General features: G+C 38.3%; 1 protein-coding gene across 1 annotated transcript; it reads left to right on the top strand.

Moving 5' to 3' along the window:
- Positions 1–4229: 4229 nt before the first annotated feature.
- FBXO30 (F-box protein 30) lies at positions 4230–15138 on the top strand. The gene is made up of 3 exons (XM_009581538.1): positions 4230–4335; positions 11969–14060; positions 14935–15138. Exons 2-3 carry the CDS (start codon positions 11985–11987, stop codon positions 15136–15138), a joined length of 2280 nt encoding a protein of 759 aa, XP_009579833.1. The 5' UTR covers positions 4230–4335; positions 11969–11984.
- The last annotated feature ends 10953 nt before the right edge of the window (positions 15139–26091 follow it).

The following is a 26091-nucleotide window of genomic DNA, read 5'->3' on the forward strand; positions in this document are numbered from 1 at the left end:
GGTCGGTGGCGGAGCGAGCCCTGCCGCTGCCGCTTCCTCTTACCCCGCGGTGCTGCCGGCGCTGCCCGGGGCGTCGCGATAGCACGTGGGAAGCGGTAGGGCCGGGGTCTGCCTGGTGCTGTCGAGACTGCAGTCGGAGAGTCTCCTTTCTGCATGGAAGGAGAGGGGAAGAGAGCAAATAATCCAGAGGTATTGCTGAAATCCTTCTCTAATCCCCCGTGCTCGTGTATTTCGAGTAGCTGTGCTCAGATCATGCAGGAGGTGGTGGTTTATCTCTTCTCTCAGTTCCGTTTTTGATGGCTATTATTGACGTGCATTGGAACCTTTTTTTTCCTCCTTTATGAAGGTGAAGAAGGTTGCGTAGCTATACTCCTGTAATCCCACAGGTTGGCAATCAGAAGTGTATAGGGAGATGACAGCAGCTTGTTGAACAGCATGCACATTGAAACAGTCGTGTGGCCCCACTTCCAAAAGTTCTAGCGCCGCTGTTGTTTGCAGCAGGTCTTCTGAATTCTCCAGGGAAAAAAACCATGGGCTGGAGAGACAGCTTTCTTTTGTTCTGTAAAGTTCTACTCGGATTTGGGTGAGGAGCTTTTCATAATCCTTGTTTCCCTTTTGCTGATTATGTTGATAATATGCCAAAATAAGTGTGTATTAGCGTACTAATCCAAAACTAGGCCTGTGCTGCTGTAGCAACAGCATCACCTTGCTTGTGCTAGCGCTTTAGGCAAAAGATCTCCCTCTGCTTTTTCCAGAATCGGTGTGTAGCACTTGATGGTTAGGTCCTTTCCCTGTACAGCTGCTGCCTTCTGCTGTGTGTTAATGTCATATACCTTAACTTGTGCTGTGATCTGGAGGGTGAAGGTTCATGCATCCCTGCTGAGGAGGATGTTAGTTATGCTTATTTATGATCTTCCCCTCTCCACCCCTCTCCCAAAAGTACAAAAATATTATTAAAAGAACTTTGGTTGGTAAGCATGTTAAATACCTGGAAGACTGAAAAATAAAACTTTAATCCGTCTTCCACTCTATATGCATGTAAATATCTGCGCATAATTTCTTCATAGCAGTCAAGTTTCATCCAGAGAAGAACTAGATTCAAAGGGTGAATTGGGGTTGTATTGCAAGCTGAGACTTTTTGTGGGGTCTCTGTCTCATTCTTTTCCAATGTTAGAAGGTGTTAGAGAACAGGAGAATCCCAGCAGAATGGGCAAAGGCTATGCAAAAGCAGTGTTTTTACTTTGCTTCTTGAATTGACTCAATTAACTTCTTAAATTTGGATTATATTTCCCTTGCCTCCTAGTTTGATGTTAGAAGTCTAATGGGCAAAGTAAGCGCTGAGTTTAACTAGCAGTGTCTGGTGGAAACTTTCTGGGCAAGATTTCTGCACATTTTTGGACAACCAAGTTTTTGACCTAGGTCCTAAAGAGTGTCTTGTACCTTTGTGAAGAAGAAAGTATATGGCTATTAGTCTTCAAGTGAGGTCCTGTAGCTGCTGTGGATTTCAGCTTTGTAACAAACCTATGCTTTATATTCAGTCCAACTGAACTAAAAATAACAAATAAAATTTCCTTCATATTGATAGACCTATTTCTTTGGTGAGCTCTGTCTCAAATGAGGCAAATGCTGTTTGCCTCTGGCAATGAGATCCAATAGTATAGAGATGGGAGCAGGGAATCATTTATCTAGTGATCATTGTGCTGGTGACAATTCTCTTTCAGTTTCCTTATCTGCACAATAATAATAAAGATAACTCGAGTATTTGTTGGTGAGATGGTTAGATTGTATAAGGAGTAAGTATTCCTGAACAGACCACAAATAAACAAATAGTTACATTATTAAGTGAAGGTTACAGAGAAATCCTGTGTAAGCTGTCCTAAGTGTCTGGGCGCTATCTAGTCTTAATATTGAATGAAGGAAAAAGACTGAAAAAATCTTGTAATATAAACAGGCCAAGAGAGTTAAAGTTACAGGGGAGCTCTAGATTCTGGCTTACTTTGCAAGCTACTGTTTTTCATAGTTTTTGAGGTGACATTTGATGTCTTGTTTTAATTTTATTGTAATCTGTTAATGCTACTTGAATCTAAAATACCCTGCAAACCCTTACAGTCTGCAGAACATCTAGTTGAGTAGACTGCTGTTGTTTACCAAATGCCAAACATTGATCAAAGCTTTTAATGAGTAATCATGATGAAAACCTGATAGGTTTAAACTTAAGGCATGAGAATGAGAGGCGCAGTGAGGTGAAATTCTAACTGGTGTAGTTACAGCTTTTCATATAAAACTTAAGTGGTTCGTTCAGGTTGATGGTTGAGTAGTGATACCTGGTTCAGACTTGGTTACATAGGTGCTGGAAGGTGGGTGGTGTTTAGTTTGTTTGTTGGAAGTTCAAGCTTTGTATTTATTTGCCTATTTAGAAGCACCTCTAGTAGAAACTGTAGTTTTCCAAAAGTCCTATGGGACAGAGTAATTTGTTGGAGTGACAGATTCATTGCAAATAGGATCTTTTTAGGAGTGTGCTTTATTGACATAGCTGTAATGCTCTTACAAAACCTTGCTTTAGCTGAGTCACTATTGTCATTGGCTATGGAGTGTGTTTGGATGGGAATGTTCAGCTCGAGTCTTTGAGGAAAAAGTAATAGCATCAAGCCTGTTGACATTTGGAAAAGGCAGTCTAAATGATATTAGAGATCAGAAAGTGATGACTCATTGTACGTCCTAAAACCCTGCACAAAAGTGTAGTGCAGATCTTTGTGTTTTCCAGTTGTTCATTCAAGTTAAAAACATATTGGAAGAGCTGGTATAACATGCTCGTGATGAGATATATTCCCAGTGTCCTGTCAACAACTATTTGAGATAGGTGAGTTTTTATTCAGAAAATAGTTTTTTTTAAAACTGGATATTTTCTACTATTTTCATTGGTTTTAAAACCAAGCAGCTTGGAAGGGGAAAAAGCCTAACAGGTGCTGCAAAAAACGTCTTTCATTTGGTAAGAAAGTGCAATACCTGAAAATAGAATAGGTTAAAGTTGTTAATACTGTCTCTGTTCTTGTTCTCCTATTATTTTTGTTCTATTTTTAATTTTTCAAAATATTTTAGGACAAACTCCATCTTTTCTACTTGACTATTATCTAGTGCAGGAGGGAGTGGGGGTCTGTAAATTTTTTTTTCTTCTAGTATCTACTTTTCTGTACAGTGGTCAGGCCATCTTCTACTATCAAGGGTGTATTTTTAATAGAAAAAACCTTATATGTACAGCATACATAACATCTGCATTTCAGTCTGGGATTTTGGAGAGCAGTTGTGTTCACGTTCCATTTACTTTAAATTGTTTTCTTATTTTGCTATGGGAACTGGTTAAACTTGTGTAGTAAGACCTGAAACAGTATATTAACAAGATTTTTGGCCTGATCTCTGTAAATATACAGAGGTCAGGAATTCTGCAGCAACATGTATGAATTAAATCTTATGTAAGAAGAAGAATTTATTTTTGGCTTCTTTTGGGTGGCTAAAACTACCTACTGTAATATCGAATGCATTATTTTTTCCAGTAGTTCTGTTTCTGATTTCTGAGAAATGGCTTCTTTTCTTTTTTTCTGAAGGATTTGTGAGACGATATCTGGGGATAACAATATCATTGTTCCTTTGGGTATATCACTTCGGTTCCGCCTCTGTTAACTTTTAGTGATAATTTATGGGTATGAACACATGGAAGAAGCAGCTTGTTACAATAAAGAGCTTTTTAATATTAAGCAACTGCTCAATAAGTTCTCATGTTTGAAGGCTGAAGCTGGACAAATGTTAACTAGACTAAAATACAGTTTGTAAAAGAATCAAACTTTGAATTTATTTATTTTTTTCAGATCTCCAGTTGTTGCAATCTTTAATTTATGTTTGTTTTTTTTCCTTAAGTGGTTCCTGGTGGGCCAAACTGAAGAATTCAGTGAAGTAGGTCAGAATAATAACTTTTAATAATCTCTTCTAGCCTTAAATCTAAATAGGTAACCATCTAGTGTGACTAACAGCTAGCAATAAGCTAAAATGACAGAACTTAGATTGCGCTTGCAAAGTCTGTTAAAAACTTGTTTATTTTTCCATAAAACCTGCAAAATATTTCAACATTTGTAGCTTCAGATAGTGTAAGCACATGACCTTTTCAGAGGATTGTACATATGGAAAGCAATCTGTACACCTGAAACGAAACCTTACTTCTGATCTCATTTCTTGCAGAGTCTGCAGCAATCGAGGAGTCGCACTGAGTTCAAGTTCAGAAGTGCTTTACGCATGAAATCTACTGGCTCTCTAGCTGATTCTGCCCTGTCACCATCTCAACAGGTAGAGTGCTTTTGTGCCTGAGCCATGCAGCAAGCGTAGCTGTTCCTGGTGTGGTTGTCCTGTGTCAGTGTGTGGCCAAAGGCACACTGAGGTCTTTGGGTTTCTTCTTTGGGGAATATGTCAAGGAGACAAGAATGCATGGCAGATCTGTCACAAAAGTACTCTAAGGAAAAGCCTAGTAGTTTTGGTTTTGATTTTTAGGACCTGTAGAGTTTAATAGTGGTAAAAGAAAGTGTTCTGTCATTCCATCAGAGCTTCTCTTCTAAAATGGAACAAAGCCAGACACATGGGGCATCAGTGGAGGGTGCACTTCAGTCAAAGCCGTGTTTTGCTTTGGGTCATTTTCCCCTGGAATTCTATTTTTTTTTGGCTGCAATGATTTGGGAGGAAATATCTCACTGAATTCTCTGAATGGGAGGAAGATGGTTTGCCACTAGGGAGAAAGGAACTCCTAAAGTGTTACTTACATTACAGGTCAGCTCCTGTAATTGGATGTTTGAGGCAGGAGTAGACATGGAAAAGCTTTTCTTTATAAGGTTGACATAAAAAAGTTGCACTTCCTTATAATTCTCACTATTTTTGCTGTAGTTAGAAGTTTATTTTTGTTTTGATCTAGTTTGTTTTTGAGGTAGATGGATAACTTTAATTTATGCTTCAAAAAGCAGTTAGTACATAGTCCTTCGATGCTAGATCACTGATAAAACTAGAATCTTTCCAGCAGTACGTATCCCCGTGAGGTTTTTTTCTTGCCATGAGAAGACGTGTTTTGAACCTGACCTTTTTCTGCCTCTTTTGGGTAATACATATAAATTGCTGTAGACTGATAATAATGATGATAATGGTAGAAGTAGCATATGACTTGCATAGTAGTTTGAGCTTTAGTAATTGAAGCTCCTTCTCATGTGTTCAGTGATTAACCAAAAAATAATGTAGACTCATTCTAGTATGTCCAATATGTGCAGTCACTAAGGCAGGGAAGATGGTCTCTTCTTTGTTGTGGATGAATTTATGTTTAAGAATGCAGTGAAAACTTGTCTATCCAAATGTTTTGAATATAGTTTTAACTTTTCTGATCTGCCTAGTTGTAACAGAAACCAGGGTTGTCCTGATAAACTTGGGGCTGAGGGGTGGTAATTTGTATCCCATAAGGTTGAAATTTTAAGTGTGGCATCTGAAAGGATTCTACTTCCTAAAAGTATGTCTGATGTAAACTAGTTTGAAGAAATATAAGGCTTCATAAAGTTCTTGTCAGGAACTTTGCTTTGAAATCAGAAAAATTGTATAAAAAAAGAACAATTGCCTAGTACATAAAATATTAAACCATGGCCACATGTACTACTCTATTACCTGTGCAACTGAAGCACATAACTTTAAATTTGTCATCTCTTAGTCACGTTATTTCACGTTAATAACTAGCAGTTTGTAATGTTGTTTGTTGTTCTTTTGAGTTTACCATTTTAAAGAGTAGTTGGAAATTAGTGTAGCATTAGATTAACTTTGCTATATGTCTCTGTTTCCTGCCTTCCCAATGCTATGGAGAGACATTTGAGCAGGATTTGAGGTACCCAGCTCCCTAATATGAAGACAATGGCTGCACTGGCTTTGCATAATTTAAATAAATTTAAAGTTTGATTCTTTTACAAACTGCATTTTAGTCTAGTTAACAAAAAAAACAGGCCTCAGGATGGAGCTATTTAACCTTAGACTTTGTGCAGTCTTGAGGAGTAGAGTTAGAGCTGCCTTTTGTTGCTTACCTCAAGCAGGGATGGCAACTAGTGGTGGCATTTGCCATTCTCCAGTTGAAGCGGTGTCAAACACATCTTGCTGAACCTCCAGTTCATGTTTTTCATCGGTTATTTGAAAACTGTTAAATCAAAACAGACCTCAAACCAACCAGCCCAAAGACCACCAGCCCCAAACCCAAAAAGGGAGCATAACATGCATAACATAGAAAGTTAATGCGGCCATGTTATTGTAGTAATATGCTGAGGTGTTGGTTTTTAGGTACAAAAATTGTTATACTTTTTGTGCAGGATAGGGATGACAAGACAAGAAAAGCTTACCTTCTAGAAGACTGCCAAGCTTGTTTAAAGCATTTGATAGTTAGACTTGTGAGTCAAGGTGAATGATAGTTATTTTCCCATGCATGGTAGGATATAGAAAAATAAAATAGCTATTTCAATAATTATCTACAGTACTGCCAATTCTATTTTGGCAGAATATTCTAAAGCTTTTTTTTTTTTTTTTTAAAAATTTAAACAACACTGCTCTCTACCTCTTGCCCTATTTTTCCTTACCCTTTTTTTTAACCACCTATGACTTAAATCTCTCTCTCACTCAGCCATTTCCTCTCTGAAAGTTTCTGCATCTTACCAGCCACTCTTTTAGCCAGAGACCTGGGTAAAAGCTGGAAGATTCAGAAATATGTCAGTCTCTTCTACCGAGATCTCCAAAGCAAAAGGGAATTTTTTAGAGTGGTTTGCATGTATTTGGCTGCTCGTGGGTGGATTTGGATGCTCCTAGGAGTTTAAACCTGTAGTACTGCTTGTGTCTCTCTATTCTTTGACTTCCTTGAACCAGTAATTTAAGAACCTGTTGGCCTATTTAGCCGAATTTGATAGAAGGAAGAGTCTCAAAGATAGTTGAGCTTTATAGGTTTGGTGAATAAAATGTAGCTGAGTAATGGAGTAATAGTTGCTGTGATTTCCTGTCTTATTGGCACCGAAGAATTCATGTAGGGGAGGGTAAGTAAGCAGACTTTGGGTTTGATAATACTAAGTACAGCTCCTTATGGAGCTGTGGTGTAGAAGAAAGTGAGAGCTCTCACTTGCAGCTGAAGTATTGTGTGGTGATTGTTTGAAACCCTTATTATGCTATTTTAATGTTTGTGTTACAACAGCAACTGAAAATCATGTGGCTGTAGCAGCTGGAATTTTAATCCTTTTAATTATGACAGATTTTCAAAGCATGTTCTGGCTGATTTGGTCAGCTGACTGTATAGTATGTACAATAACATCAAGTGATTGCACACAGATTCTGAGAGCAGTGGTCACCTCACTGGAACGGGATGTATTTTTAGGTTTCTTTGCTAGTAACAGTCAAGTGTGTATACTTAAGCATCTCATATGAACTGAAGCTAGTTGCTGACACTACACTATCAGAAAAGGACAGCTGTTCGTTCCTGCTGTAGTCATTGATCTGACACTATCTTCTCGCCAAGGAAGGTGGCAAGGAACAGAATGGGGTATAAACACTGTAAATATTATTGGTACATGTTTTAATGACAGGTATTTTTCTTCAGGTCAGCAATGACACTCTTTGTTAGCCCTTTCAATTTTCTGTGTCAGAGTAACTGAAAGCACTTTGTTACCTCCAGCAAGAATTTTCTTTATCTCGCCTTCACCCCACAGTTTTTTCCATTACAAGGCAATGTTTGGGGAGAGGGTGGTTCTTATTCTCAGTGTAGTACTAGTGATATATTGGTTCTGGTTCTTCAAAGGAAAATTATTCACATGTGGATGCTCTTAATCAATGAATCAAAGAGGTGCTAAGTTCTGTGGTTCACAAGGTTAGCTTACAAAATGGAGTGAGTCGTTGTCATGGTTTAACCCCAGCCAGCAGCTAAACCCCACGCAGCCGCTCGCTCACCCCCTGCCTCTGGTAGGATGGGGGAGAGAATCGGGAGGGCACAAGTAGGAAAACTCACGGGTTGAGATAAAAAGTTTAATAATGGAAATAAAACAAAGTAGAACAGTAATAATAACAATGATAACAACAATAACAGAATATACAAAGCAGGTGACGCACAATGCAACTGCTCACCACTCGCTGACCGTGTGTCGCAAATGGGGGGAGAGTCCTCTCCCCAGTTTTTATATTGAGCATGATGTCACATGGTATAGAATACCCCATTGGCCAGCTGGGTCAACTGCCCCGGCTGTGCTTCCCCGCCCCAGCTTCCCCTGCACTTGGCAGAGCATGGGAGGCCGAAAAGCCCCTGGTGCAAGCATCCCCCAGCAACAGCCAAAGCATCAATGGGCCATCAACTCTCCTCTCATACCAAACCCAAAACACAGCACCCCCCAGCTACTGGGAAGAAAGTTAACTCTGTCCCAGCCGGAACCAGGACAGTCGTGACCATTTGTTGATTAATGAATGTGCTAATTCTTGAGGTCTTATCCATTATTTCACCAGTTTGATAGGGTTGTTTGGTTTTTTGCCTTTGGACTTCTTTGCAGTTTAATAATTGAATTATATGAAAAGCCTTAATTAGTTTAAGCAGTCCAGGAACTCATGACTGCCCAAAACAGTTGTTGAGTTTGAAGCCCAGGTATTAAAATCAAAAAATGCAGAAAAAGGGCATTTAATATATATAAAAGGACTTTGTAGTAAGCTATAAATAAAATGTGACATTCTGACTAAATTGAAGTTCTGCGGCAGGTGCTGTGAAGTTAAGGCTTGTAAGCAGGACACAGAATTTTAGTGAATATCCTGCTGATGGTCTACTGATACTCAAAGAGATTTTACATTATATATTTAGTTAAGGAGCCAAAGGATTTAAATTTTAAGAGAAATGGCAACTAATACCAAACTTTGTAGTGACCAATGAACTTCTAATTTATGGAAACAGAGAATAGGTTACTTCAGCTATTTAATTGATCACATGCATAACTGCCTCTTAACAAAAACAATTGCAATCATCTGTTATAGAACTAAATTAGCATCTACCTATTGGTAAAACATGGTATTTTAGTGTCTGCTCTGGCTTTCATATACTGTCTGTTAATGATATTTGATGTTTTCACCAGGTTTTGTTTCCTTCATACACACTTCAAAATTTCATTTGCTTGTATGAAATCATTAAGTTTTGATGAATGTAAGCTTATGTGTGAAAGGAGTCCAGGAGCCTGAGAAAAGCCAGTATCATCATGCAACTCGGATTTCACGATCTGACTTGTAACGACCAATATAGTGTGCTAGGAAGGAGGATGTTTTACTGTCTTAATAGAATGTTCTTCTGTGTAAGCTCATGTAGGCTATTTAAAGATAGTATTTAATGATGGTTGACTAATTTAGGGTATGTCTACACAAATGGTGCAGGCAAACACGAGCTCAGTTTGACTGCGTTCTGAGCTGTCTGCACGCGGGCCAGCTTTGGCCCAGAAGCAATAGAACAGTGCTAGCATAGCAGTGTGCGCTAGCTAACACACCTGCCCTCTGCTCTAGAAGTGGCTCACTTCTGGACATCATAAAGTGAGCAGGGTGCATAGCTTTTTGCAAAGTAGGTAAACAATATTTTTTTTTTTTTCAAACATAATTGTGGGTAACTGATTAAGTTACCTTACTGCTACCAGACTGCTTGTTTTATGGCAGCAGGACTGTGTTTAGATACATGAAGCAAGGGCTGGGCTCTACGAGGGCTCTTGCATTATAAACTAGTAATTGTCTTTTTCAGGGTTGTTTCTATTTTGTGTTAAGTGCTTTAAAATACACACATAACCTGAGAGCTTCCTTTTGATCTCTGCTAACCTGTTGACTTGAGAAAAACCAGAGTTTTAGTTTCAGTATTGATGGAAAACTCTGAAATTTTCTTTGGTCTAGCAACAGGTAGGCTGCTGTATTTGGTAGGAATTACTTAGAGAGGGCTTTGCCGGAAGAACTAAAAATATCTCAGAGAAGTCAAATAATTTTCTCTTTTTCATTCTTTACTGAACATATTTCACCTCTTTGCAGTAGTTACTATCTGACTTAATATGCAAGTTGAAAGCAGGTTGTGTGCCAGAAAGGTTTGCTAAAATGTTTAGCAAGTCAGTCAGTCAGTGAGTTCAGTGACTGATGCACTTGACAATTTATTTGAAACTTACTTGTTACTCAGTATATAAATACTAAGGTATGGTGGGAAAAATTCAGCTGTGTTTTGCCTGCCAAGTGTAGCACATATGCTTCTTTGTTAGAAGTGTTCAGGAGAGTGGGTGGCTAAAATATTTGAGTTATCCAAATTACGACGGATGGGGGGATGAGGACTGATTGCTACTTAAAGTTGGCATGAATTTCAAAGCATTAAAAGAATACAAGTGAGTGAAGTGTCACATAGATTTCGATTTAAATGCTTTAAATAATTTAAAGTGGAGTGTCTAAAAGGCTGTTTTGTTTCCTCTTACCTTCAGTTTGAACAAAAGGAATAATACTAATCGGTTTTATTTTTACAGTTTAGAGTATTTTTAATTTAAGAAGTTTTAATGCATTAAAACTGAAGTGTTTAGTCTGAAGACAATGCATGAGAGCACTTATTAGCTAGTAGAATAAAATAAGGCACCATTTCTATTAATCTTAAATTCTGTAAGCATTTTATTTTTCAAGAAAATTGCTGGAGGGTGGGGAGTAAGGAAAAGATGGAACTGAGCAATGTATTTTTGACACAGTATTTTGAGATTTGGCTCTGTACAAGTCATTCTCTGATATCTCTGAACTGTAATCCCTAGTGGTATCACTTCTGAGAGGGAGTTTGTTAGAGCATAGGAGAGAGCTTGGTCACTTGCGTGGGCCTGCACTCCAGCTAGTGAGCAGTTCCAGAGTGTCTCGAAGTATGGTACAAAGACACAAAGTTTGCTCTCTCCTTTTTTTTTTCTTTTTTTTTTTTTTTTCTCCCTACCACAGCAAAGAATTGAATTTTTTGTTTGTGTCAATTTGTTATAAAAGATTATGGAATTAATTTTATTTGGATTTTTATTGGTGTTTGGCCTTGTAAAGTTGTTGTGTTACCCTTACACTTTGGACTGCTGGTATTGTAATCATGACGGCCATAGGATGCATTGAAAAAATTACCTTTTGTGGGTTGAACTGGAGGTATAAATAGGACCATGCTGGGTAGTAAAGTTTTATGTAGAAGTACTTATTTAATGTATATATTGCTACCCTTACGCAACAACTGCTATAAAAATAAGGGAGGACCTACAGGCTATAGATGAAGAAAAAAAGGAGAGTGAAGAGCTGTTGTAAAGGACTGCTGTCTGTCAGAAGCATGGAGGGGGGAGAATGGGACATGACAGGGGATTGAGATACACGCTGAGGGCTGCAGATTGCCTTAAACAGAACTGCATGAAGAGAGTGTCAGAAGCTTAGGTGGTAGCAAGCGGCCCGGAGAGTAGGTTGCCTCTGTTTACTTTAGAGAACTGGAGATGAGGATGAATCTGGCTTCCTTTATTTCATCTCCCTACTCTGTAGAGTTGTATGGCTTATGATTTTAGTAGTAGGCCATAGTCAACGATCATGCTTTGTTTTTCATTGAATCATCTATTTGGAGTGGGCAGGGGAAAAGAGCTATTCCAGAGGGAAGGATTATACATTTTTACCTAAGTTGCATATATTATACCTGGTGAATAAATGCGTAGACTATGTCTTGAACTCTGATACAAATGTGTATCTTTAATTTTCAGGTGAACTTTTAAACACCATTTCTTTGAGATAAAATGTCACATACTTGTTCTCTTAAAATGGCTACTCATCAGTTCACATTGTGTTAACATGTATCTCTCTGTACACGTAGAGGATGCAAAACTCCCAATAACAATTAGTAAATATTAACAATATTGAGTTAATATTCTATGCTTTTGTCTCCTTTCTCTGCACTCAGAATTGGATTTACAGTCATGGAGGAACATCAACAACATTTACACTGTGTGAACTGTGTCAGCCGTCGTTGTATGACCAGACCAGAGCCTGGCATTTCCTGTGATTTGATTGGCTGCCCGTTGGTTTGTGGAGCAGTTTTTCACTCATGTAAAGCTGAGGAACATCGCATGTTATGTCCACTTGAAAGAGTGCCTTGTTTGAATAGTGGCTTTGGATGTCCCTTCATAGTAGCCCGAAATAAAATTGCTGATCATCTAGAAGTTTGTCCTGCAAGTGTGGTATGTTGTACCATGGAGTGGAATAGATGGCCAGTCAGTTACGCAGACCGAAAATCTTATGAAAATCTGAGTAAAGATGTTGATGAAGTGGAACAGCTAGATATGGCGTTAGCCCTTCAAGACCAGCGCATGTTACTAGAATCACTTAAAGTAGCAACTATGATGTCAAAAGCAGGTGATCAAATACCAGAATCCAGAGAGCAAACCTCTGTCAAATCAAGCGCCCCAGATACAGTGCATTCGAATGGTTTGATGCCTGTAGATGAAGAGTCCTATGGTGCACTTTATCAAGCTACTGTAGAAACAACAAGGAGTTTAGCTGCTGCTCTGGATATCCTGAACACTGCTACGAGGGACATTAATATGTTAAGTTCAAGGCTCTGCATTTCACCACATGAAATGAAAGAAGATACTGAGATTAAAGAACAAGCTTCTAATGGCATTATTCAGGATAAAAAGTCTGACCATGAATATCCAGATGAAGATAACATAGGAGCAGTTGGGGGAATTAACTTTGATAGCCTGAGTCAAAATTCACAAATAGAGCAAAATGGTTCTAGTGATATTTGTTATGATGTAGTGCAAAAACATGACTTAAATCTAAACCTCAATAACTCCTCACTTTTGTGTAATGGCTTTCATGTAGAAAATGAATGTTCAAAGGTGTTGGATCAGAATGAAGATCTTGTGTCTAATTCAAAACCATCCAGTGTAGCAAATGGTGAATGTACTGCATCTCATGATGATGAAGCATTACCGTCTCATAGCTCCTTCCCTGTGACAGCACAACTTAAAGAAGTAATATCAGCTGATCACTTAGTTAATGGCAATGTTAATCATGTACTACTTCCCCATAATGCTAATGAAGAAGAAATGTTAGAGAGACAAGTGGAGCAAGAAAGATTGAGAAACGTAGATGCGTTTTCACTTTTACGGCATCGATCATACAAGTTCCTTGTTAACCACTATTGGTCTACACCAAAAGAAGACAAAGCTGTTGATACGTCAGATTTGGAGATAACGGAAGATCCTATGGGTCTTCAGGGGATTGATCTAATCACTGCAGCTCTGTTGTTTTGCCTAGGAGACTCTCCCGGAGGTAGGGGGATATCAGAAAGTCGCACTGTCGATGTGTATCACGTTGACTTTGGGACCCAAACATTTTCTCTCCCATCTGCTATATTGGCCACAAATACAATGGTGGGGGAAATAGCTTCAGCTTCTGCATGCGATCATGCCAACCCACAGCTCTCAAATCCAAGTCCATTCCAGACCCTTGGACTGGATTTGGTATTGGAATATGTGGCTAGATACCAAACAAAACAGCGTTCAATGTTTACATTTGTTTGTGGACAGTTGTTTAGGAGGAATGAATTTTCATCGCATTTTAAGAATGTGCATGGTGACATTCATGCTGGCCTTAATGGCTGGATGGAGCAGAGGTGTCCTTTGGCATATTATGGGTGTACGTATTCTCAACGAAGGTTTTGTCCTTCAACACAAGGGGCAAAAATTATTCATGACCGCCACTTACGGTCATTTGGAGTTCAGCCTTGTATATCCACAGTATTAGTAGAACCAGCAAAAAGCTGCTTAATTGGACTACACAATGACCATCTGAGTAGTCTACCTTTTGAGGTTCTGCAGCACATTGCTAGTTTTCTAGATGGCTTTAGTTTATGTCAGCTTTCAAGAGTGTCACGTTTAATGAGAGATGTGTGTGGAAGCTTGCTTCAAGCACGTGGAATGGTGATACTGCTTTGGGAGAAGAGAAAGCACCCAGATGGAAGTTCTTCTTGGCAGATAAAAGAAAAGGTAAGTTATTTTTTATTTTGAAGGTGAAAGGGAAAGTATTAAATTGGTCATGTCTCTGCTTTTTCCCTTAATATTCTCCTTGATCACTATTGTTACTATGGTTTGATATAATATCCCTTCAAGAAACAGATTGTCATATAGAACAACAGTTAGTGAAAATTGCTAGCAGGCTGGTTCAGTCTTCTCCACACTTGAAGAAGTAGAAGTTAAAGTAGCGTCTGTCTAGTTTTTACTTGATGTAAATAAATTAACCTCTGATTTTCCCAAGATTTTAAAATATTAAATGTTTACTTCATGATTTTCTTTAATATCGATATTCCATGAAAGTGGGAAAGTTGCCTACAAAGTTTGATTTTCCTCCCTTTATACTGTTTACAGCAATTTTAAATTTTGCTATCTGTTGGGATCCTATCCATTGCCATAATATTGAGTGCCTTAAGTATATAAATAATTCTTAAAACCTTTGGGTGGCCTTTATATAATACAGATTTCACCATTTCCCCCTGCCCCGCCAGAACTGCAGAGTATCTGCAGCAATCATTTGGAATTGCAGAAGTTGATCATTTCAGAAATGGATCATTGTGACTGGTCATGCAATACTTCGTCATTTAACTTCTGATTGCATCTACTTTGTAGATGCAAAAAGTATTGCCTGCCTTTTTTCCCAGTGTTCAGAGTTTACTTGGAATCTGAATCAGCCTAGGACTGGCTATAGAAAATATAGCATTGTATGTTTTTGTCATGTTGATTTTTAGTACGATTTATAGTAGCTGCAGAACATTGCCTGAAAGTATTATAGCACAAACATTTAATTTCCTGCTCTGAGTTCAGGTATCTTAAAACATTTTGAGCCTAAGTGCCACGTATTTTCTAGGTTTGGCGCTTCAGTACAGCCTTCTGTACTGTGAATGAGTGGAAGTTTGCTGACATCGTAAGCATGGCTGACCACTTGAAGAAATGTAGCTATAATGCTGTAGAGAGAAGAGAGGAGGCTGTTCCGCTGCCATGTATGTGTGTAACACGAGAACTCACTAAAGAAGGACGTTCACTGCGCTCTGTTTTGAAACCAGTACTTTAAATATTGCAACCACTCCAATTGCACATACACTCAAGCACCTGATATAACCTCGGTAATATTACGTGACACTTTATTAATGTACTAAAGATACTTTCTAGCTAAATCTACTCTGTCACTGTGTATATAAGGTTTGAAGTGACATTTATTTTTTATAATACTGTTTAGCTGGAAAGTAATGAAAGTTGCCTTAACGTTTGAAAAATTCGGAACTTGCTGGACAGGGTAGTTTTATCTAACTTATATAATTTAAGAACAAAATCCTAAGGTGTGTTTTCTGATTCACTGGTGCCCATGTTGCTGTTGACTGATAATATTTCAAAAATGGCCTCTAAATGGTATGCACGTTTAGATGGGAAACATTGAATTGTAGTGAGACAAAATCCTGACCAAATGTACTTTCTGTGTTTGGTCTATTTTTTTTAACAAATTATAATCCAAATATTTGAAAGATAAGGAAGAATTCAAAACTTTATAGTAGATGTCTCAAACACAGCTTTTAAGCGCATCTTTTCTCATTAAATCAGTGTTCTAGTGCTCTTCCTAGTTAACAGGTGATCTAGGATCAGCTTTTTTTAAAATTTTTTTTTTTTTTTTAGGAATGATCTAATGAACTCAGATTTACAGCAGCTTAATTTTTAGTACAACTTTCTTTTGACATGTCAACAATGATTATTTTTCTTCTGAACTATTAACAGTTACTTCACTTTTGGGAGCAAAACTTTTAGAGCTAAAAACGTGGAATACTAGTTTTTACTCTCGCACCTACAATGACATCGATATAAAATGTTTAAAATGTTTTTCCTTGTCCTGCAGTTGGCTGAGGGTTAAATTGCTTGAGCAGTCAGAAATTCAAAGTATGTGATGAACAGTTATGAATTTATAATGCAGCTAATGAAAGGGCTTTACTTGTTTTATGGTATTGTGAGATGTATTGTCTCCTTTTCTGTTAATTTGTCTACAAAAATGCTGCTTTTCTGAGGAGCATTTAAAATTACTGGTATGTATAGCAAATGTATCATCTTCATAAGATGAGACATGATTTGTTAATTGCATAAGGCATATCAGAAATGTATGTTCAACCACATCTGTTAAATGAACAACTCCAGTTTGCTTCCAGTCTTCCATAATAAAAGATCTTACAAAGCATTTGTGAACAGAGGAATACATGCTATGAAAAATGGCCTGGTATAGGAAAACTGTAATAACTTGAACTGACTTTCCAACTTGTTTGTATTAATGTGATGTCTCTAGCCTGTTGCACTTAGCAACTGTGCCACAAAGCTAAAACAGAAACAGACCGGAGCTTGGAACAAAGAAATACAGTACGTATTTCCATTATAGGAAAAAATAAGAGATTAGTAAGGAGGAGATGTTTACAAAAATGGCTAAATTTATTACTTGTAATTTCTGTACTGGACACTTGTTTATGGCTAGTCTGGCTGCAGTTCACAACTTTGGCATCTGTGCATTTTCCATTCTGGGTCCAGTCCAGCTAAACATTCACTGCCTTTTTCTATCCAGAGTGCTACAGGTGCCCAGAAAAAAATTAAATCTAGTTCTCAGTGCCATGAGTTGAAATTACAAGAGCTCAAACAGAAGTTCTGCCTGCATCTTCAAACTACATGTTCTCTTTCCACACTTCCTCTTTTTTTGTTTGGAGAGAGGAAAGGAGTAAACCCTCTACAGAAGTCAGTAATATTTGCAGTAATTCTTAGCTGTTACCGCAGTTATGTGGAAAGGAGAATCTAGATTCATGTACAAATCTGACTATACCAACTGGGTTTTAGGTAGGGATTTCAACACACACACACACACCCCGCCCCCATTCTCTGAGTGCATTGAAATGCTCATTACCCACAAATTCTTCAGTACAAGGCAGGAGACAGACTTTCATCAGTTCTTGTCTTTTGGCTCTAATGGCTCCTTGCTGCTGCTCTCCAGTGTTTAAAAGTAGTTGTGTGACTGGAAGGATCCCGAATGTTGAGGAGTTTATGGTTGCGTTTATGGCTAAATCTACTTTAAAACATCTGTCTTGGGTTACTGGTATTTTTTTAATCAGCAATGTGGTGGTTTTGGTACTCAGCATTCTTTGTAACTACCCAGAACCCTGGTAAGTATGGTAGGCAGGCACGTGTCTCGGTCGCTTAGAAAAGAGGGAATTAAGTTCGAGGAGCTGGTATTGGTAGAATCTCGCTTGTAGCACAGCGCAGATCTACATCTAAAGTATCATCAGCTGTTGATCTATTAAAATGAACTTTTTAAGTACTCGGTGTTCTTCTTAAGAAATAACACTATTTCTCAATACATGCACTTTTGTTTTCAAATGTAGATACAGGCTTTTTTGTTAAATTAGTTTATTTTTTATGAGAATCCAGAGCTATTAAAATATCAATGTTGTAAACAAAATCTCTGCCTTGTAAACTGCTCCAAATGCAAGAATACAATATAGTTAGGATAAAAACCTTTTTTTTACACTGCTATGCAGTTTGTAAAACATCTATGGTGTATAGTCAGTCTATCAAAATGTGGCTTGTTCACATTTGCCCTTTAATTTTAAAAATGTCATATCCCTTTCCTGGTACATCTTCCTTACAGCATATATAGACAGCTGTTCCAGTCTTTCTTTTACTTGATACCACGTTGCTACTTTGTTTAAAATATTATGTTTTCAATCATTATGCAATTTTTTTTTTCAATGTCTGTTGAAATCCTAATAAAACTTTTGGAGTTTCTCTTTTAGTATGATTGTACTTTTTTTAAAGCTTATCACCAGCCTTCCGGTGTTCAAACATGGTGCTCAATATCTGCCTATAGGATTCCAGTAAGTACTCAAAAAATCAAGTTACATAAAGAAATCTATTTACAAACATTTAAACATTGCATAATTTGGAAGTGATTAATATGTATTCACTTCATTATGAAGATCAGTCTATCTTCATATCTATACACCTATTTCTATTGCTTTGGTCTATTATGCAGCATAGATTTCCTTCCACAATTAAAGATTTAACTACGTAACATTGAAGACTCATATTGTGCCTTGTTAGGTTTGTTTTAATTGGTTTTTTCTGAACAATAAATTGGAAAGATTACCTGATCAACATAATACACACGCTACTGGTTTGCGAAGAACATTTTTGGTGTGTTGTCTCATGAGTAAAGTTTTCTATAGAAAGTTGTTGCTTAAAATGGTACAGAAGCAAAAATTTAGGTTGGTTTTTAGATAATAGTTGTAGTTCAGACTGTTTGTGGAATGGCAAAACATAAAACAAAACCTCATTAAAATAGAAGACTGTCCAGAAATTGACCTTTTGCCCTGCCATTTGCTGATATGAGTATGCTAATAATCTTTACAAATAAAAATGTACCTATACTACATCAATCTGATAATAAATTAATCTAAACTGTGTCGAGTATTGTGGTGTGAGTCATGGTTTAATTTCAGCCATTACAAACTTGTGCCTATATTACTTTTTAGACAGGCCACATTAGCCTTTTGTTTTTCCTCTCTCCATAAGTGGATTAGATATTCTGCTGTGTAAGGAAATATTTTTTGTCTCACTTTAACTTTCTTGATGCTTAAAGTATTCTAGAGGATTTGCCTGTATGTTTTAGCTTGTTTTTCTGAGAATACTACTGCTAAAACTTTCATAGGCTCTTATCTGCTGAATGTACTTTCCTAAAATGAGATTTAAATTCAGTGGAGAATTCGATGCTTGCTGTAATATCAGAAAGCTGATTTAAATTCTTTCAGTCAGAATGTCTGTTCAGGCATCTTTGATCATCTTCAGATGAGCAATATCTTATGGTTGTTTACAGCACTGAGGAAAAAATAGCATTCAGATAGTGTTTATAAAAAGTTATGGCATGTAAAGCAGAGACAGTTTGAAGAATGGGATTCTCATAGTGTGACTGTTCGGCATGTGGTGAATATTGTAGCAGTAATCCAAACTGGAAAGGAAAACTGAATGGAGAAGTAGGCTTAAAATAACAAAGGCATCCAGTCCCAGCATAGAGACTCTTCTGAGGGACTGTTTGTGAGCATGCTGGGAATTTCTGACTTGTGCATGCTGCAACTGTGTTTTTCTGATGATTTATCAGTCTTTCCGTGATAGCAGGAGTTACCTTGCTGCTATTTGAGCTTTAGAATGTGCTTTAGTTGTAAACTGTCTCCAAGTGCTGCCTGTATTCCTGAATCAAGTATTGGTTAAGTTGAATGCAGTCCTCTCTACTGAATGCAAGGTATGTATTTGGTGTAGGTTCTACATGCTGGTGGTGTCAGAGGCAATATTTGGTAAGAATAATAGAAAAATAAGGTCCTTCTGATATGGAGAATTCATCTGCATGGTTTCCATCAGTATTTGCCAGAAAAAGGGAACAAAAATGTTTTAGGGAATGCAAGGAGCAAAATAAGAAGACTGATAGCATTCACTATAACTTGCTAATGGCCTGGTAGTTAAGAAAACATTATTAGATGCCCTATGAAATGTGACAGCACAAGTCCACACCTCTGCCATTTTGACGAACTAAATTCTGCAACACGTGCAATAGTAGGTATGCAGGCTGCTGATAGCCTCAGGTAGTTGAAAAATGTATACAAATAAGCATGTATGATTTTAACTGCAAAATATAGAAAAAAAGCTAGAATTTCATGAGGTATGAATTCACATAAGGCTAGAGTTGTAGAATCAGTTGGAAAAATGTGATTTCTGCCTTGAGGATATTTTAGTGTTCTGGTGCTTAGTTTCATCCTAAACTGTGCTGATATTTATTTATTTATTTTAAATCATAAAATGAATGAACTGCAGAAAAATAGCAGTAGGAAATGTTGCAATGATCTTACAAAATTATTTCAGTTTGACAGTGTCATAATGTAGTATCAAACTGAGAATTTTACAATATAAAAAAATGGAACACAAAAAATAGATTGTAGTACATACTTTTCATTTAAGATTTGATTCTCCCCTCCTCCCCCCTCCCAAGGTATGTTTTCAAGCATGTAAAAAAGAGCTATTTCAAGCTTATTGTGATTTAAATGGAGATGAAAGCAAGCAAGATGAAAGTTGGGTTGCATTAGTATTTTCATGTCAACATCCCAACAAAAGGGTAGGCTGCAGAACAAAACTAATCTGACCATGTGGCTGGTTAGCAAATGAACAGTCAAGGACCTGGAATGAATGTATGTTGGACTTTGTTCACAGTGTTAATGTTTGATCGTTACATGTTGTGTAATCTTCTGAATATTGTGTACTCTTTAGTATTGTGATTATATAGTTGTGTTCCACATGTAATTCTGGAGGCTTTTGCAGCAAACAGGAAATAATGTGCCGCTTAATGAGATTTGAACCTTGGTTAAGGTAAAATATGACTGTTATGAACTGCGGCAGCTGTTTATGAGCATCAGCTGTCTGGAGTTTCACGTCATTGTGTTTTTCAAGAGTAAGGGATGAGTGGATGGCTTGTTGCCTAAGCAAGGTGGCTTTACTTCTAAGCAAGAAGAGTTTTATATGGTATCTCACTGTGCATGTGGTTTTTGATATGCAGATGAGTAGGATGTTCTTCATTTAACAATGCAGTGAGACTAACTTCTCAGCAGATGGGATTGCGCACAACACAAAATTGCTTCCATATTTTGTGATAAAACAGGTTCAGTCTAAGTGACCTGTGACTTGGACTTCAGTTAACTGGAGTTGCAACTTGTAATCATATTTTTCAGCTGATGCCATTTTGGATAAACACAGAAGCATTTATGTTAAAGGTTAAAAAACAAAACAAACCAACCAACCAGGAAAAAAAAAAAAACACCACCAAAAAAGCCCACCGCAGCAACTAGAAAAATTCTCATTGGTGGATTTCTGTCCTGTTTGTTAGGAGAGCCTGGCAAATAAATAGAAAACTCAATTTCTGTATTTTGTTCAAATGAAATCTACTGCATATAGATAAGAAAGTGCATCATTTTAATGAAAAACAAAACTAAACCAAAACACATCTACAAAAGCTGTGTGATTGGCAGTGTCACCTTTTTACTGTCCTTTTGATCTTCGAGTGAAGCTTAAAAGATACCGGATTTGCTAATTTTATCATCCAGATGTGTTTTATTCTCTTTGACTAGTTCAAGTATGTAAGTAGCTGAAAAAAAAGTCTCAAGGCTTTTTTCAAGTACAAGATACTACCATTGATCTTTGTCATGATTTTAGGGGGTCTTTGCTAAGATTCAGGTGGTTGTTGTATACCTCAGATGCAATGAGATGATCTTTTTCAACCCTGTACTGAAGATTAAGGAGAAGGGCAATTCTCATATATAGCTATGATCCTCCATACCATCTTGAAACTCTTCAGTTGTCTAGGAGTCACATTGAACCTACAAGAGTCTCACCTCATGTCAGTGCTTATCTATTTAATGTTTTGCACTTCATGTCTTTTTTATTTCAAGCACTGTCCAGGTTTCATAGGAAAAACTGCTACTTAGCAAGGAAGTCGACACAAAAAAAACCCAGAACACTTAATTGTCTCTATGCTTGAGTGTTCACATTTCAAGTAATTTGGAACATGTGCCAGATGGGTATCACAAAGTAATGTTAACCACTATCGAAATCATTATCTTTTCCATCCAAGGTGGGGCAAATCTCTGGATCATTAAATTTGTTTCTGATCATCTGATTAGGATACCTAAAGAAAGTCTGTTTTTTCAGAGTGGTAGAGGGAAGAAGCAGATTGTAACAAAAAAAATGGTTCTCATTCTGGCTGAGGCAACAAGAACCTGCCTTATTTTTAGAACTTCCTGGAGTTCTGCTCCTCAATTTAATCCGTGAAAAGTTCTGTGGGTATTTCTCTTTAAACTCATCTCCATTGAAATGCAAGTCACGATAGGTGAACTCATGTTCAAAGAGTTAAGCATGCCTGCTTTCCTCCAAAATCATTAAATGGAGGCAGAAGACTAGCAACTTGGTCTACTTCGGTTAAGTTTAAAAATTTCTTTTCAAAGCTTAGATATGACACAGTCCCTGTGATCCTTGGTTATTGATTGTGGTCTGAGAATGGGAAGCTCTCCAAAGTTTAATAAAAGTGCATTTAGTAGCCCTTTACACACCAGTAAGGGCCGTTCTGTGGTTTTGCAGTCACGTCACAGGAAAATTTACTCAAGGACTTGGCGTGCTGCTTCTGCTTGCAAACTCTGTTCCTCATCACCAGGTTAATCTGATCTTGTCTCTTCACGAGGACATTTTTGAGTGTGTGACCATCTGCCTCCTTCTGTTGAAGCTAACAGCCTTTTTGGTGGTTATGATTTCCACTGAATGATTTTAGAAAATTCAGCCTTTATGGCAGATACTGTTTATGCAAGGTAACTTCCCTCCCCACAAGTAAATGTTCCCCTCTATGCATACTTCAAATTCTTCCCTGGGATATTGTCTTGCTGCCACTGAAATCAGGAGATGACTCTACCTGATTCATCCTAAGGTATGCGTATCCAAGATTGAGGCCTTCCTCCTTAAGGGTGTAAAGCATGCTTTATCTTGGACCGGGTTTATGTGGCAAGGGTTTGGCAGTGGGGTGGGAGAGGGGAACCTCTGTGAGAAGAGACCAGGAGCTGCCCCATGCTGAACACAGTTGGTTCTAGATGGCTCTGCATTGGACCCACCGCCGGCCAAAGCTAAGCCCATCAATGAAGCTGGTGGCGCCTCTGTGAAAACATAGTTTGGAAAGGGTAAAAAACACTGTGCAGCAGCTGTGAGAGAAGAGTGACAAAAAGATAAGAGAAACAGCCCTGCAGACAGCAAAGGTCAGTGAAGAAGGAGGGGGAGGAAGTGCTCCAGGCACCAGATCAGAGATTCCCCTGCAGCCCATGGAGAAGACCATGGTGAATCAGGTTGTCTTGCCCCTGCAGCCCATGGAGGACTGCACAGGAGCAGTATCAACTCTGCAGCCCATGGAGGACCCCATGTCAGAGCAGGTGGATGTACCTTGAGGGAAGCTGCTGCCCATGGAGGGGAGCCCAGGACAAGAAGTCTGTTCCTGAAGGACTGTACCGCGTGGAAAAGACTCATGTTAGAGCACTTCGTGAAGAACTTCCATGGGAAGGACCCACATTGGAGCAGCTTGTGAATGACTGTATCCCATGGGAGGGATCCCAATCTGGAGCAGGGGAAAAGTGTGAGGAGGAAAGCTCTGGAGCAGGGGAAAAGTGCGAGGAGGAAAGAGCAGCAGGGATGAGCTGTTATCAACTGACCACAACTTCCATTCCTCATCCCCCTGTGCTGTTTGGGGGGAAGAAGATATAAGAGTTGGGAGTGAAAGAGTGAAATTGAGCCTGGGAAAAGGGGGAGGGAGAGGCAGGACGTGTCTTTAGTTTTGTCTTTGTTTCTCACCATTCTACTCTATTTTAAATTGGCAATAAATTAAAATTATTTTCCCCAAGTCAAGACTTTTCTGCCAATTACCTTTTGATGGTAATTGGTGAGCGATCTCTCTGTCCTTAACTCAACCCACGAGCTTTTCCATCTTATTTTCTCCCCATCCTGTTGAAGAGGGGGAATAAGAGAGTGGCTGGGTAGGTGTCTGGCAGCCAGCTGAGATCAAACCCACCACAGGGACAAAATGTGTTAGAAAGCACTTCACCTTTTTTGTCTCTGTGGCAATTTGTTCTTCAGGTGTGATTGTCTCCACTCAAAAGGAGAAATCATGTATGTTTAGAAAAAGGACTATTCTCTAGTCACTGGAAAGCTACTTGAGATGTATCGTCCATATGAGTGTTTACATTCTGCCATTTCCAATGGGGCTTGGAAGCTGGAAGCAACATGCAAGGGCTTGGGAGGTTGAGAGACAAGGCTTACTGTGTTGATTTGTACCATATATGAGATGATGAGGTCTTATGACTCAGCAAGATAGGTGAGTACCACCCCTGCTACATTTGAGAGGGAAGGGTCTGACCACGTCCCTGGAGGTCCTAGCTCAGACTAAGTAGTACTTGGTTTTGAATTATTGGATGCATATATACTCGTAGTATGAATTCGTAACAGTAGCACCACTCAAAAGATTTCACTTCTTAATAACCAGCTTTCTTGTTTCCTCTTACTCAAGTGGTTGAACAGTTTTGATTCAGGGTTTTGATCCGGAGTAGGTGTTGAAGCCTTAATTAGATTTGTCATCAGGGTTGCAGTGTTAATGATGGGGTGAAGTGGGTTGTGTGGTTTAATGTCACTCAGCAATATCATTCGATTGGAAAGCTGTAATTCTGCTTTGCAGAAAAAAAATGAGGTCTTTATCTGTATTTTCCTTCTGCTTTGGAATGAAACACAAACTTTTTGGTATTGTTTATGTCAAGAAAACAAGAAAGATACAGATGTTCAGAGTAACAGCTGAATGGTTAGGGCATTTCATATGTGGAAGATCCAGTTTGTCTTATCTCCAAATCAAGCAGGAAAGGAACATTCAATAATAAGGTGCTGTTTCTCACATCATAATCACTACGAGAGCTGCTTCTGAGTTCTCTCTTGCTTTCGCTTTTCTCTCCTCATAGAATGAATGATGTTAAATTATTCCACTGTAGGAAATAGTTACCTTGTATATAGGTGTGTTAAACAAGGTTGGACAGAACCATGTCCATGGGTGAAATAAAATGTCAGTAAGAAATCTTCAAAATAGGTGGAGAATATGGGATAATTTATGCTTTGACAATTAGGCAAGATAAATTGTAACTGGTCTTTAATTTTGCTCTGACCACAGGTATGCTTTCAGCAAAAGAGGGTTTGAGAAGTACTACTCTAGAGAGAGTTAGGGCACAGCCTGCTTTTGGAATATTCTGTTTGAACTTTAAGACACACTTAATTGACAGAAGTTGGATGAACAACTTAGTGTTACTGAGAACAACACACAAAGTGGTTGAGTATTCCCTGTCAGTTGTGGTGGCCTAACGATGCTCAGGAAAAAGTTAACAAGTGGCCAACTGAAGGGTGCTGTGCTACTTTGGATCTTGAGCAAGCACCTGATGGGTTACGTGAAGATCATAGGAGGCTGTTCTTCTTCAGAGTTTGATGCAGCACATCAGGTTGGAGTGACCGTCCACAGAGGTAAAATTTTAGAGTTGTGCCCAAGCTGAAATGAACCTGAGGAGAGGCTGAAGGAGGTACGAAGAACATTACCAGCTGCACTTCATTATCTGGGGACTCACCCATGATAAGGGAGTTACCTGCTCCCAGACACGTGACCACATAGTTTATAATTGCAAGCTACTGCAGTATTCTGAGTTACCCATTAATCAGCTGAGACATCATGCTAGTGTTAGCAGATGTGTTACACTTTGCAGCTGGAGCAGATTGAGAGGATTTATCTGGTCATTTACCACAACTCGGCTAATGACACATTACTCCACAAATAATTTGATTGAGGAAGTGCCACGGGATATGCTAGGAGCCAAAACCTAGCCTGCACTGTCAGTAATCCCATCATTGCCAAATGCACTCTCCCAGCAGATTTACTGTCACTTCTGTTTCCCTCTGTGGCATTAAATGCTAGTCTATTGTTTTTTACACCAGTGTAAGTAGGATTAACAATAGAAGTAATGACACTGTTAGAGACCTTTAAAGTTGCTGTTAGGCTTCAAGGGGATGTTCTGACAAACTCATCCATAAAGCAATTTGGGTGAGGCGAAAAAAAAAAATCACTTTTTATTTATTGCTCCCTATGGATCAGGTAGATGTAATCACATTGAAATGAAGCGAGATGCTAAAGCTATGACTACAGTAATTCTGTGAAATTCATGCAGAGTTCATTTTATGCTTAGTTGGATCAATATATCAAACGTCAGTTTCTATTTCCTTGAATTTATGGGGGTAGTAATGTTTGAACAAAGGTGTGCTACAGAAAACAAGCATTAATAAATACAGAGTAATAAATATAATACAAACCCACTCATTCTCTAGTGGTGTGGACAGAAACCTTAACACAAGTTGTTTA

Source organism: Fulmarus glacialis, unplaced genomic scaffold (genome assembly GCF_000690835.1).
Source record: "Fulmarus glacialis isolate BGI_N327 unplaced genomic scaffold, ASM69083v1 scaffold12877, whole genome shotgun sequence".
In the NCBI taxonomy this organism is placed as follows: Eukaryota; Metazoa; Chordata; class Aves; order Procellariiformes; family Procellariidae; genus Fulmarus; species Fulmarus glacialis.